The 13,377-nt window shown below is 56.3% G+C and overlaps 1 protein-coding gene across 1 annotated transcript in view; it reads right to left on the reverse strand.

Moving 5' to 3' along the window:
- Nucleotides 1–13,351, reverse strand: part of KCNK3 (potassium two pore domain channel subfamily K member 3) — a 37,699-nt gene extending 24,348 nt beyond the window's left edge. Inside the window, exon 1 of the mRNA XM_003984414.6 lies at nt 12,932–13,351. Coding sequence (XP_003984463.3) covers nt 12,932–13,214 — 283 coding nt within the window. The 5' untranslated portion in view covers nt 13,215–13,351. The remainder of the gene's footprint in view (nt 1–12,931) is intronic.
- Nucleotides 13,352–13,377: the final 26 nt, after the last annotated feature.

The raw sequence follows: 13,377 nt of genomic DNA on the forward strand, positions 1-13,377 counted from the left end.
CTCAGACAATGCTCACCCTCCATCCGGTTGCTTAGGTCAAAGGCCACCCCTGACTATCCTCTTTCCTTGATGCGTACAGTCCTCTCCCACCCTCCTCTTCCCCAACACACGCATCAGGTCCGGCCACTCTGCCCCAACACATGCCCTCAATCCACGCCTGCTCACCACGTCCACAGTCTTCACCTGGGTCCAACCTACCCTCATTCTCTCAGGTCACCGGAAGCCTGGCAGGTCTCCCTGCTTCCCTCTTGAATTACAACCACCTGACCTCCCCCGACCCCTACCACAGGGATCTGGTAAAAACTTTAGTCATATCACACAACACAGCGCTTAAAGTCTTCCGGTGACTTCCGTCACACCTTGAGCAAAATCCAAGCTCTTGACCGTGGCCTCCATGGCCCTGCAAGACCCAACCCTTCCACGCTTCCTCCCCCTGGCTCAGTATGCTGTAGCTCACTGCCCTTCCTGCGCTCTTCCTCAAACATGCCCAACTGTGGCCCACGGGCAACTTGGCAACTTCGCATTTGCTGTCCCTCCCTCTTCTGCCCCCCAGAGGCTTTTCCTGATTTTTGCATCATCTAGAACCCTCTGCCCATCCCTGTCTCTGCCACATCCTCTTGTTTTGCTGTCTCTTGGCACTTGTTACCAGCGAGATGACGTTGTTTATCTGTGACCACATGGCCCTGGGTACACCTACCTACTTCCTCTCAACTGTAGACACTGTAAGGAGCTGAGCCTTTGGGGCCTAGAGTGGTGCCTGACACATGGAAAATGCTCAGAGAACCAGAGGGAGCGGAGGGATGACTGTGCGGGCATACTGAGGGAGTGGAAAGGGCCGGGAGGCTGGGTCTGAGGACTGGCTCTGTGAACTTCTGGTTCACTCTCCAGCTCCCTCCGCCCCCGCCCTGCATCTCCGTCTCCTCGTCTGGAAGACAGAAGTGTTGCACTGAATCAGTGATTCTCAAAGGATCCCGAGGACCCCAGGGCTCGCTGCGATGCCAGCCACTGCCAAGCTGAGCCCTTGTTCTGCACAAGTATGCCAGCGGCAGCGCCCTGAGTTCACCCTGCAGCCTCTCTCCTGGCCACCCCCTGTCAGACGGCACTGGCTGGGGTCAGCCTGCTCCCAGCACCGTGACTGCCTCCCACACCCCACCCACGGACTACTGTGGGAGCTCCAGCCAGGGTGCCGCCCTTTCCGGTGGGAGGCTCCTGCATTCCAGCTGTCCCAGGGGTTGGGACAGCAGACTTGCTCTGCTGATAAGCGCGGCCTCGGCCACAGTCAGAAATGCTCTCTTTCCGAAAGGGGTGACTTGGAGGTCCTGTACAGAGCTCTATTCTTGGGACTGACACAGAGGAAGTCCCTCCAGGGCTCAGCCAGCATGGGGTGAAGTGGGGACAAGCATGTCACCCTGAGTATTGTGTTTGTTAGGAAGGGCTGGAGGTAGAGGCCAGGAGCAGGTCCAACACAGACGGTCAGAGCTGTACGGGGGGCTCGGACACACCAGTCCGGTCCCTCATGGATAAGGCCGGGGGGATGTGACCTGCTGTGGGTCTCCCAGCCAGAGAACTGAGAAACATGGAGGGGATCGTGTGTCCCACTTTCCTTACTCAACTGTAGTAAGCCGTCGTTAGCCACAGCTCTGAGAAAGGACACATAGCCCACCTCCATGAACCCAGTGGCTGACTCTGAGGGGCAGGCAGGGGACCTCAGGGCCTCTTTGGTCCCACGGAAGACGAGTGTTTCCAACTCTGGGGCACTGAGCTGGGTGTGACACCCTAGGGAAGGAGGCCTGCCACTGAATTTGGGTCCAGGTTTCTCTCTCTCTGGCCCCACCTAGAGGTGGATCAAGGACCAAGGGCGGCCCCAGAGGGTCTTACCATGTTTAACCCTCACTGTTGGAAAACCCATGATGCAAGGTCATATTGAAGAGGGAGTCACGTGGCTCAGCTGGACCAAAGCCCCCCGATTTGTTCGCAGGTGAGTGATGCTCACATGGCTGACGGGCCTCGCTGGGGCTGATTCCCTTCCCTGGGGTTAAGAGCAGCCTGAGAGCTAAAGCCGTGAAGGTGGAGCCTGTCCCTAGGACCCCACTAAGACTCCCAGTCCCCTTTACCTGGAGGGGGGTTGCCGCCCTCTCCTGGGGCCACCCACCGACTCCTGCTGTCTCCGCCACCTGGCTCGCCCCAGGAGCTTTGGCTTGCAAACTCCAAAGGTTCTTCTTTAGCCATCCCTTGAATGTTTCTTAAGTACCAAGGAAACCCAGAAAGAAAATGCTAGAGGCTGGCTGGCAAGTGGCCCAGCCTCCAAAGTACAGAATGCTGATTCTAATAACTTCTCCTCTCTCCTGTGCTTCCCAAACCTGGCTGCAGACCCTTCGCTGGGGGACTCTAAAACTTCCAGGCTCCTGGGCTTAGCTCAGGCCTAATGAATTAAGTCAGGCCCTGACACCCATCACTCTGGCTCCAAACAACAGCTGTTACTGGGGACAAGTGTCCAACTCGGCACGCAGGGGCCATCTCACCTGTCCCTACACACTGGGAAGCAGGTGACTTGCCCAAGTGGCCCCTGGCAAAGCCCCCTCTCTCACTCACTGGCCACTCCTAAGAACCATCACTCTGTTCTCATTTCTAGTCTTGGGCTCCCATCCTGTTCAGAAGGATCGCTTTGGCAAATGTGTGAAACTAAGGCCACCCAGTGACAGCTGTCCCCCCCCCCCCCCAATATTTCCCTTTCTGCCCTCCATAGGCTGGCATCTGCAGTGTCCCCACATCCATGTCATGGGAATAACCCACCTTTAGCCACTGTGTAGGAGGCGAGGGCACTTGTGTTCTGGGGGGGAGGGTGGTTTAGGTTTGGGGAGGGGTCCTGATTTGACTCTTGCTCCCACATCACTGGCTTAGGATTGTAGGAAGTGACCTTATGCTCTCCAGTCTGGTTTCTTCATTGGCAAAGTGGGAGTAATGATACCCGTGATTCTGGGTCCACAGGACCCTCAGAAGAGATACTATATGAACAAGTGCTTTATACGCCAAGGGCTGTGCGTGCTTTACACATCCCTGTTCTGCCACTTGCCAGCAGTGTGCGTTTGCACGCCCTCCCTAACCCCTCCGAGCCTCAGGGTCCTGGTCTGTAGAATGGGGATTGTAACAGTGCCACTGGCTGTGAGGATCGCATGAGGTGATCGTGTCACAGGCTCAGCCCAGAGAAACCTCCCAGCTAATGGCAGCTTTGGTTCCTAACCGTGGAAACTGAGGCAGGCTCTGTGGGGAGTGGCTGCTTCTCATCAGGTCTAAGATCAGGACGGAACGGCCCAGGGCAGAGCCCCCTGGTGCATCAATCAGAGGCTTCCTCCTGCCCGCGACTGCCTGTACCCCCGCTTGCCCCCAAGGTCCCAGGGAGCCCTTCTACACTAGGAGGAGGACTGGATCCATCCCAGAGGAGAGAGCTGCTTCCTGTATGGGAGTCTGGCCTCTCTCTCTCTCTCTCTCTCTCAGCTGCTCCACTGGGGCCTGACAGTTGGGTCACTGGAGAGAGCCCCCCAGATGGTCCTGTGGCTGGAGGGCTGGAATGTGCCTCTCCGGATGTTTCTGAGATGGTTATTTCTGCACTGGGGCTGTGGTCGGGAGAGGCCCTACACATTCCTGAAGAGGGACACTGAGTCCGTGCCAAGCTGCGAAGTCTCAAGGAGAGTGAAGGGGTCTGAGAGCTGGGGTCTGGGGCTGTCCATGCAGAAGATGTCCACACAGTGTTGTGTGACAGTATCATCTCCTTCAGTTCAGTGCTGCCCTGGGGCTCCTGCATACCATCCATAAAACTGGATTTGGTCTGGGCTCCCGAGTGGCCCTGTGGCCCAGAAAAGGAAGTGTGGTGACAGGAGGGAGGGACTTCCCTGGGGGCTGAGGTCTGCTGGGTGACCAGGGCGAGGGTGAAGGGAGACAGTCGGGATTCAGGTTCATGACCCTGTGGTTCAACTGGAATCCTGGGGGCACCCACTTGTTCAGCTGTGTTTTGGGGCACCCTTGGGTTCAAACAAGGTCATGGAGGTACCTACTATTCAACTAAGGTGATCCACTGGTTCATCCAGGGTCATGGGGCACCCAGTGGTTTAATCAAGTCCACCCACCAGAGTCCAGAAGTTACCCCTCTAGGATCTGTCCTTGCCACTTTCCTTGGGTACATTCATGCCCCTCAGACTGATGCTATTCCCTCATCCAGAAAGTTCTCACTGCCCATCGTCACCTACTAGAGTCCTCACTCCTCATTCAAGCTCCCTCAAGTGCTACCTCCTCCAGGAAGCCTTCTCAGATCCCTATTTTGAGTCACTTTACTAGGATTTAGCATGGATAACATTCAACTTGTGGTTTCAGGATGCCACTGGACCAGAGGCTCCTTGGGGCAGGAGCTGGGTCTTAGTTTTCTATTCTTTTGGTGGCAAGTACCGTGCCTAGCACTCAGGAGACCTCAGTGATTTTTGGTAAACTGAACTGAAATGAAGGCTAAAGACAGTTCTATTTGGAAGGTGATCCAGAGGCCCTGGGGGCCCCCAGGACACGGCTGAGTCCACTTTGGGTACTTGGGCTCTCCAGGCTGCCCCCTTAAAGATCAAGAAATCAGAGCATCTCAAGGTCGGGAAGAATTTTAAAAGCCATTTATTTTAGTCCCCAGTGATCTTTTTAATGTATCTACTTGCCTTAGGTATTAATCAAACACTAATCTAGGGTTGCTGCTGGAAAGACTTCCAGCTTGTCTGTCCTGATGGTCTCCTCTAGCCACAACCGTCATGTAAGCCAATTCCCTGTAATATATCTCTTCTACTGGTTCTGATTGAACCCTGACTGATACAGGCATCCTCTGCAGCTTGCCCATCCAGTGTCTTCTTGTATGCTTCCTGTGATGGGGAGCTCACCGCCTCTCGAGGCAGCGCAGTCCATCTTTGGTCAGCTGCAACTTTAGCAAGTTCTCCTTAGATTGGACTTAATCAAGTCTTTCTATGGATTCTACCCCCTGGTGCTGGTTCAACCCCTTGGGCCCAAGCAGCCTGAGGTCGGGTCTTTAATCTTGCAATAGCCCAGCAAATATTTGAAGGCAGCATGCATGCTTTCCACGCCTGTCCCCATCAAGTGTACCTCATTTGACATGCTCTTCCCTTGCTCTGACTGTTTCCTAGGTTGTTGATGTCTCTCTTAAAAGTTTGGCCTTCACCTGCCAGCTGCATTCCACACTGTCGCTTACGGCAGAGTCAGTGTATCTAGTAGCCACAGGACCTTGGGCCTGGGGACCTCCGTGGGCCCTAGCTGTCTGGATCCCAGCCCACAGGAAGCTGGGGTTCTTAAAAGAAGAAATGCTCCCAAACCTCGTCTTCTAATGGGGACTGGAGGCTGCACCGCCCCTTGGGACTATGGGTAGTCTCCATGAGGGAGAAGCCAGTGTCCCACTTGGTCATTTAATCTCCAGGGCAGCCATTGTCCATGGACCTAAGGAGCTTCCCAGGTGGATGAGCTGAGGACAGCAGACACCTGCTTTCAGGCTTTCCCAGGGGGACAAGCCCTTCTTCACTCTCCTCCTCACTTTCCCCCACCTGCGTGACCGCACAGCTCGGGGCCCCACCTAGGCTCCACGGAGGGCTCCTGTCCTGCGGGGCAAGCCGCAGCCCCGCTCCGGCCTCAGAGTAGGGATCCACCGGCTCTGAGGCCATTGGCTCTGATGCTCCACAACCAGATATCTAGGGATTTTTCCAGTTCTACACACTCTCGTCCTTAAAACCACAGTCTACACCTCATGTCTATTCCCAGGTCTCCAGGTGGTTTAGATCCTTGCTGCTCAAAGTGCGGACAATGAATTAACAGCATCAGTGTCCCCTGGGGGTTTCTGCATTTCTAAATGCAGAATCTCAGGCCCCCCCTGCTCCAGACCTACTGGTTCAGATTCTGCATTTAAATAAGATCAACCAGGTCTTTCCCTACACAGCGGTGTTTGCAAACCATTAGTGGCTCCACATTGCTGAGCAGGGCTTCTTTAGTTCCCCTGTGGAACATCTCTTCTGTAGAGATGGGAAGACTGAGGCACACCGGGGAAGTGTCTGCTCCTCCTGTGAGTTCAGGGGCAGCAGAAGCGAGAGAGAGCTGGAAGGATTTGTCTAAGGAGAGAGGAAGAACCCCGTTTCTAGCTCCCAGGCCTGGCTCCTGCTTTGAATTGCCAGCAGCCGTGCGTCCCCTCACTAAGGAGTCCTTGTGTGTCACTGGGAATCAGGGACAGTGAGGAGGCAGTTTTTGTGGGGGTGGAGGGTGGGAGGTGGGCCCCGCCTGGCAGGGATCCCAGGAGGCCACAGGACCAGGAGGACTGGAGCTGTTTGCTCTAGATGGCAGCGGAGGCCGGCTCTGAACAAGGGGAAGGGGAAGGTGTGACTTGTGGCAGTAGCCTGGGGTGGGGTGGCTCCAGGTGACGGTGCGGGATGCGTCTCCGGGAGCTGCCTGGGACCTCAGTTTCGGGACAACGCAGTTGTCCACAACGAGGAATTGTGGACAAGTGGGGAGGCAGCGGCATCACTGGGACCCTTGACTGCTCTCTCCACGGCGACAACAGCCTAGAAAGACATTTGTCATGTGGCTGTCTGATGGCCAGAGGCTAACAGGCGGGTCAGGAGGAGACCCAGGGCAAGCAGAGCAGGCTGGCTGGCAGCTTGCTCTTTTATTTAAGAGCCTATGGGGGGTGGGGGGTGGGAGGGGGGCAAGAACACCAAGGGAGGCTCCAAGGCCAGCTCTGACAATAACTGCAGCCTTGACCATGCCCCTTCTCCCATCTGAATTTTAGTTTCCACCCTGTGAAATAAGAGGGTTGGAGCTAAAATTCTGATTTCTCTCTGGGCTAAATACCCTCGAGGGCTAGAGATCCTGAAGCTGAGGCCACAGCTGGACCCTGGCACCCATCCTACATCATCTGTGACGTGCCTACAGAAGGGGCAGCAGACGTTCCCGGGGCGGGGGTGCTGGGGGGCGGGGAGCTGCGTGGCTCTGTGAAAAGATACTCCCTACGGCCCTGGGAGTGAGCCCTGGCACTATCATTTTATATTTGTAGCGTCCCGGGCCAATTTTGGAACCTCTCTGAGCTTCCCTTTCCTTGCCGGGAACAGAATGATAACGCCTGCCCTCTCAGGGCGGCAGTGGGAATGCAGGCTGTGACAAGTGCCCCAGACACTGCCTGACGTGTTATGGACGCACAGCAGTTCCCTGCATCCAGGGCAGGGATGGGGGGTGAGGGAGTGCCCATCTGGGTCTCTGATAATGATCTCCGTCAGAACCTGGGTCTTTTCCCTTGCTGCTGGCTGGCTGGCTGCAGGGAAATCATTTTACGTTTTTTTTTTTTATTACAAAATTGACTCGCAGATTCACCGTTTGTGCTGCCAGCTGAAAGCTGTTTATGGTGGTGATTTGCACTACACTCATCTGTGCTTGTTTATGTTTTCTTTGAAAATAGTTATTGTGTTTGTCCTGTCCCCACTGCGGCCAGGCGTGTGTCTTCTATTTCCGTCCTATTCTTGCCCCCACTCCCTCCGTGTCTCCAGTCCCCCGACCGTGATGGGTGGGAATGGGACACTTAGGTAGGAGGCATGACAGTCAGAAGGACCTCTGATCAAATACACCCTCTTTGTAGATGAGGAAACTGATGGTCACCGAGGATCAGCAGCTGGGCTAAGTGGAGCTGAACTTCTGCTTCCTCGCTCCAGTCCAGGGCAGTCCAGTCTCCTACTACTGTGTGCCTCACTGTCCTTAGCTGGTTTTCTGCCAGGGTCTGCCTGCTCAAAGGAGGGAGCATTGCCTCTGAGCCTGGATGTCAGGTGGACTCCAGTCATGGGTGAGGATCTGGAAAGCCTGGGCTGGGAGAGTGGGATCAGGAGAATAAAGGGAAGGATGTGGCAGCCTCTGGTCCCCAACCCCCTGTCCCTGACCTGTTAGGAGGGAGCAGAGGTGGCTGTGGTCTTGGTAATCCTTGGGAAACCAAGCAGTTCCCTTCTGTGTGGGGAGTATTAGTAATCATACATGAAAAGTAATGTTAATTGCATTCATCATTGCAGATATTGCTTATTAAGTACCTGCTCTGTACCAGGCATTCCTTTATATTATCCTTTTAACCCCGGGAGGCAGATATTCTTCTCCCCATTTTGCAAATGACAAAACAGGCTCAGAGAGACTAAGTAACTTGCTCAAGATCGCATAACTAGTGGTGGGGGGTGGGGAGGTGAGTGGAGAGGTGGGTCGAGAAACGAACCCAGGCGCTCTGGCCCACCTTCCTACACCGCCACAGAAAAGGCAGAGGGGTGGCCTGTGGGCAGGGAGGAGGGAGTTGCTGCTTGAAAGTGGGTGGTAGGACCAGTCCAGGCTGGGCTGCCCCTCCACCCCACCCCGGCAAGCCAACAGAGGCCTGGGAACAGTGGAGTGATAAGCAACCAGAGGTCTCGGTGCTAAGCGAGATGGTGGGTCGTGAGGGGAATAGGCTGGGGTGATGGAGGGAACTCCAGGGGGGGCTCCCAAAGACCTCGATTCTAATCAGGGTTGTACCTGCACCTCTCTGGGTGTTTGGATGACTGCTGATGTCTCCTTTCACTCTTTTATCGGAGGACTCTGGGATGTAGAGGGTGGCAGGTCACTTCTGTACTTTCCTCCTCCTTGGAAAGATGTAAAAAGTACAGGTTCCTTCATGAGCTGCCTGCTTGAGTTCACAATCTAAGGACTCCCAGGCCACGTGGTGGGTGATGGGAGCCTGTGCTCAGCTGAGAACAGGCCGGAAGCTGAGGAGAGAGCAGAACAGAAGGTTTTCTGCCCCAGCTCCGTCAGCTAATCAATCACCTGGCCTCTCGTTGCCTTAGAGCCCCGAGGATTACGGGGGCCCACATGGGAGCACAGCACCTGTGAGCCCGCGGCAGTCTCAGCTGGGGCCCGGTGCCGGGCACCGCTCTGCCACGTGGTCTGGGTTGGTCAGCGGCCGGGGTGCAGGGAGCAGCAGGCTGGCTGCGGGGCGCTGGAGTGAGTGGCACTCGCCTGGGAAGGGATTTGCCAGGGGAGAGGACAAGCCTTGTCGCCTCGGTGCCCTCAAGATCTAAGGGTCTGGACTGGGTTCTCGAAGTTGAGAAAGAACTGGCGGGAAACCCAGGGCCTGGGAGTCAAAGAGGCCCAGCTGAATCTGGGCAGGTGCCATACTTTCAAGTCACAAGGCCATGGGTGAGTCATCTACACACAGAGCCCTGGGTTCCTCTGCTGAAAAGTGGGGGTCATATGATGCTCCTCTGGAGGGATTGGTGAGAGAATCCAACGAGAGGGTATAGAGCCTGACAAAGAGTAGACAAGAAATCGTGGCCGCTATTATTATTGTTGCTGTTACCGCTCCTAGTCATAATAATAAGTAAAGAGTCATCCTGAACAAGTGGAAAGAGCAGAGACCGGGGAGTCAGGTTTTGCTAACTTCTGGCTGTGTGACTCCTGTCACCTCTCTGGTTCCTTATCTGTAAGAGGAGGGGGTGGCACGAGCTGATCTTGAGTCCCCTTCCAGCTCTGACAGCCTCTGGGCTATGAATAGATGGGGCTGGGGCCCCGGAGGAGTTTAATGACTCAACAGCTAGAGAGGTTAAGCTTTCCCAGAAAAGAGTTTCCATTTGCGTTTGATGAACTTAGGGCACAACAAAGGAAGGGTTTCCTGGCTGGGAGGCCAGGGACGAGGGAGCTGGAGGAATCCTTGCCGCTCATGGAGACTGTGACTAACCAGGTGAATGACTAACTCAGACCCTGCCGACCCTCGACCAATCAGGGCTGCCCAGGAGCGCCCTGCAAGCTGGCATCACTGAGCACGTCTTGGCCATGCCAATTTCAGCTGGCTCCGGGCTTCACAGCATATGGAAGCAGAAGAAGCAGCCAAGAGACCGGCAGGGAAAGAGCACTGGGCTTGGAGTCAGAAGACCTAGCTTCTTGCTCTAACTCTGCTGCTCACCAGCTGCGTGGCTTTGGGGGAGTCCCTTCCCCTACTTTCCCTTCCATGTCTTCATCTATGCCACGGAGCTAACGATGCCTGCCCTGGCAACTTTCCTGAGTGGTGAAGGCTGAGATTCAAGAGGTGAGATGGGAGTGCAGTGTGATCACTAAGTGGCAGGTTCTGTCATTTTCCTATCCCAGTGTGAGTCCTGGTGCCTTGAGAGACCTATGTGGGTCTCCAGAGGGATCAGGTGGACAGAGGCTGTTGCCTTTGAGTTTTGGGTCAAGATCAGCTTAATATAGGGCCCATTCCAGCCATCTGATCACAGCCCAGACAGGCTTTTCTTAGAGCAGAGCCCCTGTGGACTGTTTCCAGCCAGATGGCGTAGCCAGAGAGAGAGGTGACAAAAAGCCAGGGATGGCTGGGTGGGGCAGGAAGTGGGCAGTGCCTTTCTGGGGCCCCCACAGAACTAGGGTGGTGCTTTGATGCTGTCTTTCCTCTTGCCCAGCACTATATCAACAAATATCACCAGAACTGCACTCTGTCTGCCTCTACCCCCGGCTTTTAGCATCTCTCTTGGTAAGGACTACAGGCACTTTGGGAAATGGCAGGGATAGAGGGGAAGGAGGACACCCTTTCATTTCTGCACACCTTAAGCCCATGGATAGCATTCTCTGAGTGCTCATGCGTGGGGCAGGGTACTGTGCCGGCGGCACTGGGAGAACAGAGATGGGAACCACAGAGCCCTGCCCACGTGGAGGTCAATTCAGTATGTGGTCAAAGAGACAAAACACATCCCCTAAAATGTAAATAACCATGCCCACACGGGGCAAGAGAGCCCACACTGTGTCACCCAGGTTGTCGTGACAGTAAGTCCTGTAGCTGTCTAGAGTGGTGGCCTCAGATGGTCTGGAAGACTTCAAGGAGGAAGTGGGATCTGAGCTTGACTTGCAAGATTAGCTTGGACAAGGTAAAGAGAAGACCGAGAGAAAGGTGTGCCAGACAGGCACGCTTAAGGCGTTCTCAGGAGACAGACCGCATGGCTGCAGTGGAGGAATCATGCCAATAAGAAGCGAGAAATGAAGTCGGACATAGAGTTGGTGCCAGGTATGAAGGTCCTTAAAATTTGGGATAAAGAGCATGGGCCAGATTCCACGGGCAGCTGGAAGTCACTGAGGGCTCTGAGAGGGTATTGGTATGGTCAGAGCTGCACTTTGGGGAGACTCTTTCTGGCGGCATTGTCCAGGGGCGCTCGCTCCATGGGAGAACGAAGGTGCGGGCAAAGTCAGTTGGGAAGTTACTTGTGGACCTAGGGACCACAGGACTAAGAAAGGGGACACATAATCAGAGGTACCACATGGGGGAAGAGATGGGGGGAAGGCCTAACTTGCTTGTTCACTGCTCCTGAAACCTTGGCAGGTAGCAGGGAAGTGGGGAGGGGAGGCTTCTTTGGGGGCAGGTCTGAGTCCGACGATTCTGCCCTGTCAGCCGGACTCAGAGGTACCCCTATCCACTCCAGGGGCCCTTTTCTTTCTCTTCCAAGAGGGGAATGCAGAGGCTATATAGCAGAGTTCCCCATGGACCCCAGAGAGGAGTGGAGCCTTGGGACACAGTCCCAAGTGGATAGACTGCAGGAATAATGTCCAGTCCTGCCTTTGACTCCCTCAACTTCTGTGGACTCCCAGGAAAACACTGCCATCTTGTCATGGGCTATGCCATGTGGCAATGAGCCCCTGGGAGCTCAGCCAAGGCAAGGAGGGGGACCAGAGAGAGGAGAAGGAATGGGAAGGATGGAGGTCTGGAGGCATCCCAATGGGCTTTGGGGGAAGGTGGGCTGAGAGCATGCCAGGACTAGGAGGGATGCTTGAGATCATTTCGGCTAACCCCTGACTGTGTGGGCGTGAGCCTGAAACCCAGACAGGAGGAGGGACTTGCCCAAGGTCATATAGTGGGAAAAGTGATGGAGCTGGGCTGGAATCACAGAGTCCTGGGCAGCGAGTAAGGTGTTTACTCCTATCTGGACACTTTTGAATAGCACGTCAAGGGCCTCTCTGGAGATCCCTTTCCTGGGTATCCATTCGTGTGCTTTGTGTGTACGTGTGCCTGTGTATGGCTGGTGTGTGCTTGTGTGTGCACCTGTGTGTACATGTGCCCGTGTCTATGTTGTGAGAGAGTCTGGGTGTGTGTGTGTGTGGCCTGCTGCACCGCTGTTTGGAGAAGAGAACTGAGGCCATTCCTGCGAGGTGACTGTTTTCCTGGGACAGCAGAGAAGGCAGACAGCTGGATCTGGCTTCCAGCATCAGATTTGCTGCCCTAAGAAAATTAAACGCACTGGCTGGCTTTGCCCAAACTCTGGGATCTGGACACACACGCACACGCACACACAGACACACACACACACACACACACACACACACACACACACACACTCCAAGCGTCACTCACTGAAGCAGTTACGGGTTGTTTCAGGCACCGGGAGTAGGCGGGAGTGCCGCGGAGTGCCGGAGTACCTGCATCCACACGTCTCCCTGGAGCCCTAGCCTGTGTAGACACGCCAAGGTGCGGAAGCCCATCTGCCAGGGACACGGAGGAGTCGCGCGCTCCCCGCCGCTCTACACTCAGCTCTCTGCTCCAGGGCCTGGCCCGGCCACACCCCTCCTCCCCAGCCTCCGCCGGTCGTTCCTGCCCCTCTCACACACTTCAGAGTCCCTTGAGGCCCTCGCGCAGCCTGGCAGGGACAAGTTAGGGCTGGCCCGGCCAGAGAGTCAGGTCCGGAGCCAGGAATCGACGCCTCCCCCGAGTCCTGTCCCCGCGGAGCAGACAAGCCAGGCTGAACTCGGGTTTCTGGCAGCGCGGGGTTCGGCGCCTAGACCCTCTCCGGGGCATCCCCCCAGCCCTGGCCGGCTCGGGACTACCCCGGGACACGGCGCCCAGCCCCCGGGTCCCCGCCCCCCGTCGGCGAGTAGTTACCGATGGTGGTGATGACGGTGATGGCGAAGTAGAAGGAGCCGGCGAAGCGCCACTGCACGCCGGCCTTGTGCGGCTTGAGGCGCAGCACGACGCGCTCGAGCTCCTCGTAGCCGCCCTGGCTGAGGTTGTAGCGCGCCCGCAGCTCCTGCTGCCGCAGCTCCAGCCGCTGCCGCTCGATCATCTCGGGCTCCGACTCGAGCGCGTCGAAGACCGCGGCGCCCACCAGCAGGTAGGTGAAGGTGCACACGATGAGCGCCAGCGTGCGCACGTTCTGCCGCTTCATCGTCCCGCCCGAGCCGCCGCCGGCCCCCCGGCGCCCCCGGCCCGCGCCCCGGCCCCGGCCGCCGCTGCTGCTGCCCCGGAGGCGGCCTGGGGCATGGCTGCGCTCGCCTCTCCCCGCGCCGGGCACCCGCTCCGCGCCCCGGGGCCGCCGCCGCCAACGCCGC

This window comes from Felis catus, chromosome A3 (assembly GCF_018350175.1).
Source record: "Felis catus isolate Fca126 chromosome A3, F.catus_Fca126_mat1.0, whole genome shotgun sequence".
Classification (NCBI taxonomy): domain Eukaryota; kingdom Metazoa; phylum Chordata; class Mammalia; order Carnivora; family Felidae; genus Felis; species Felis catus.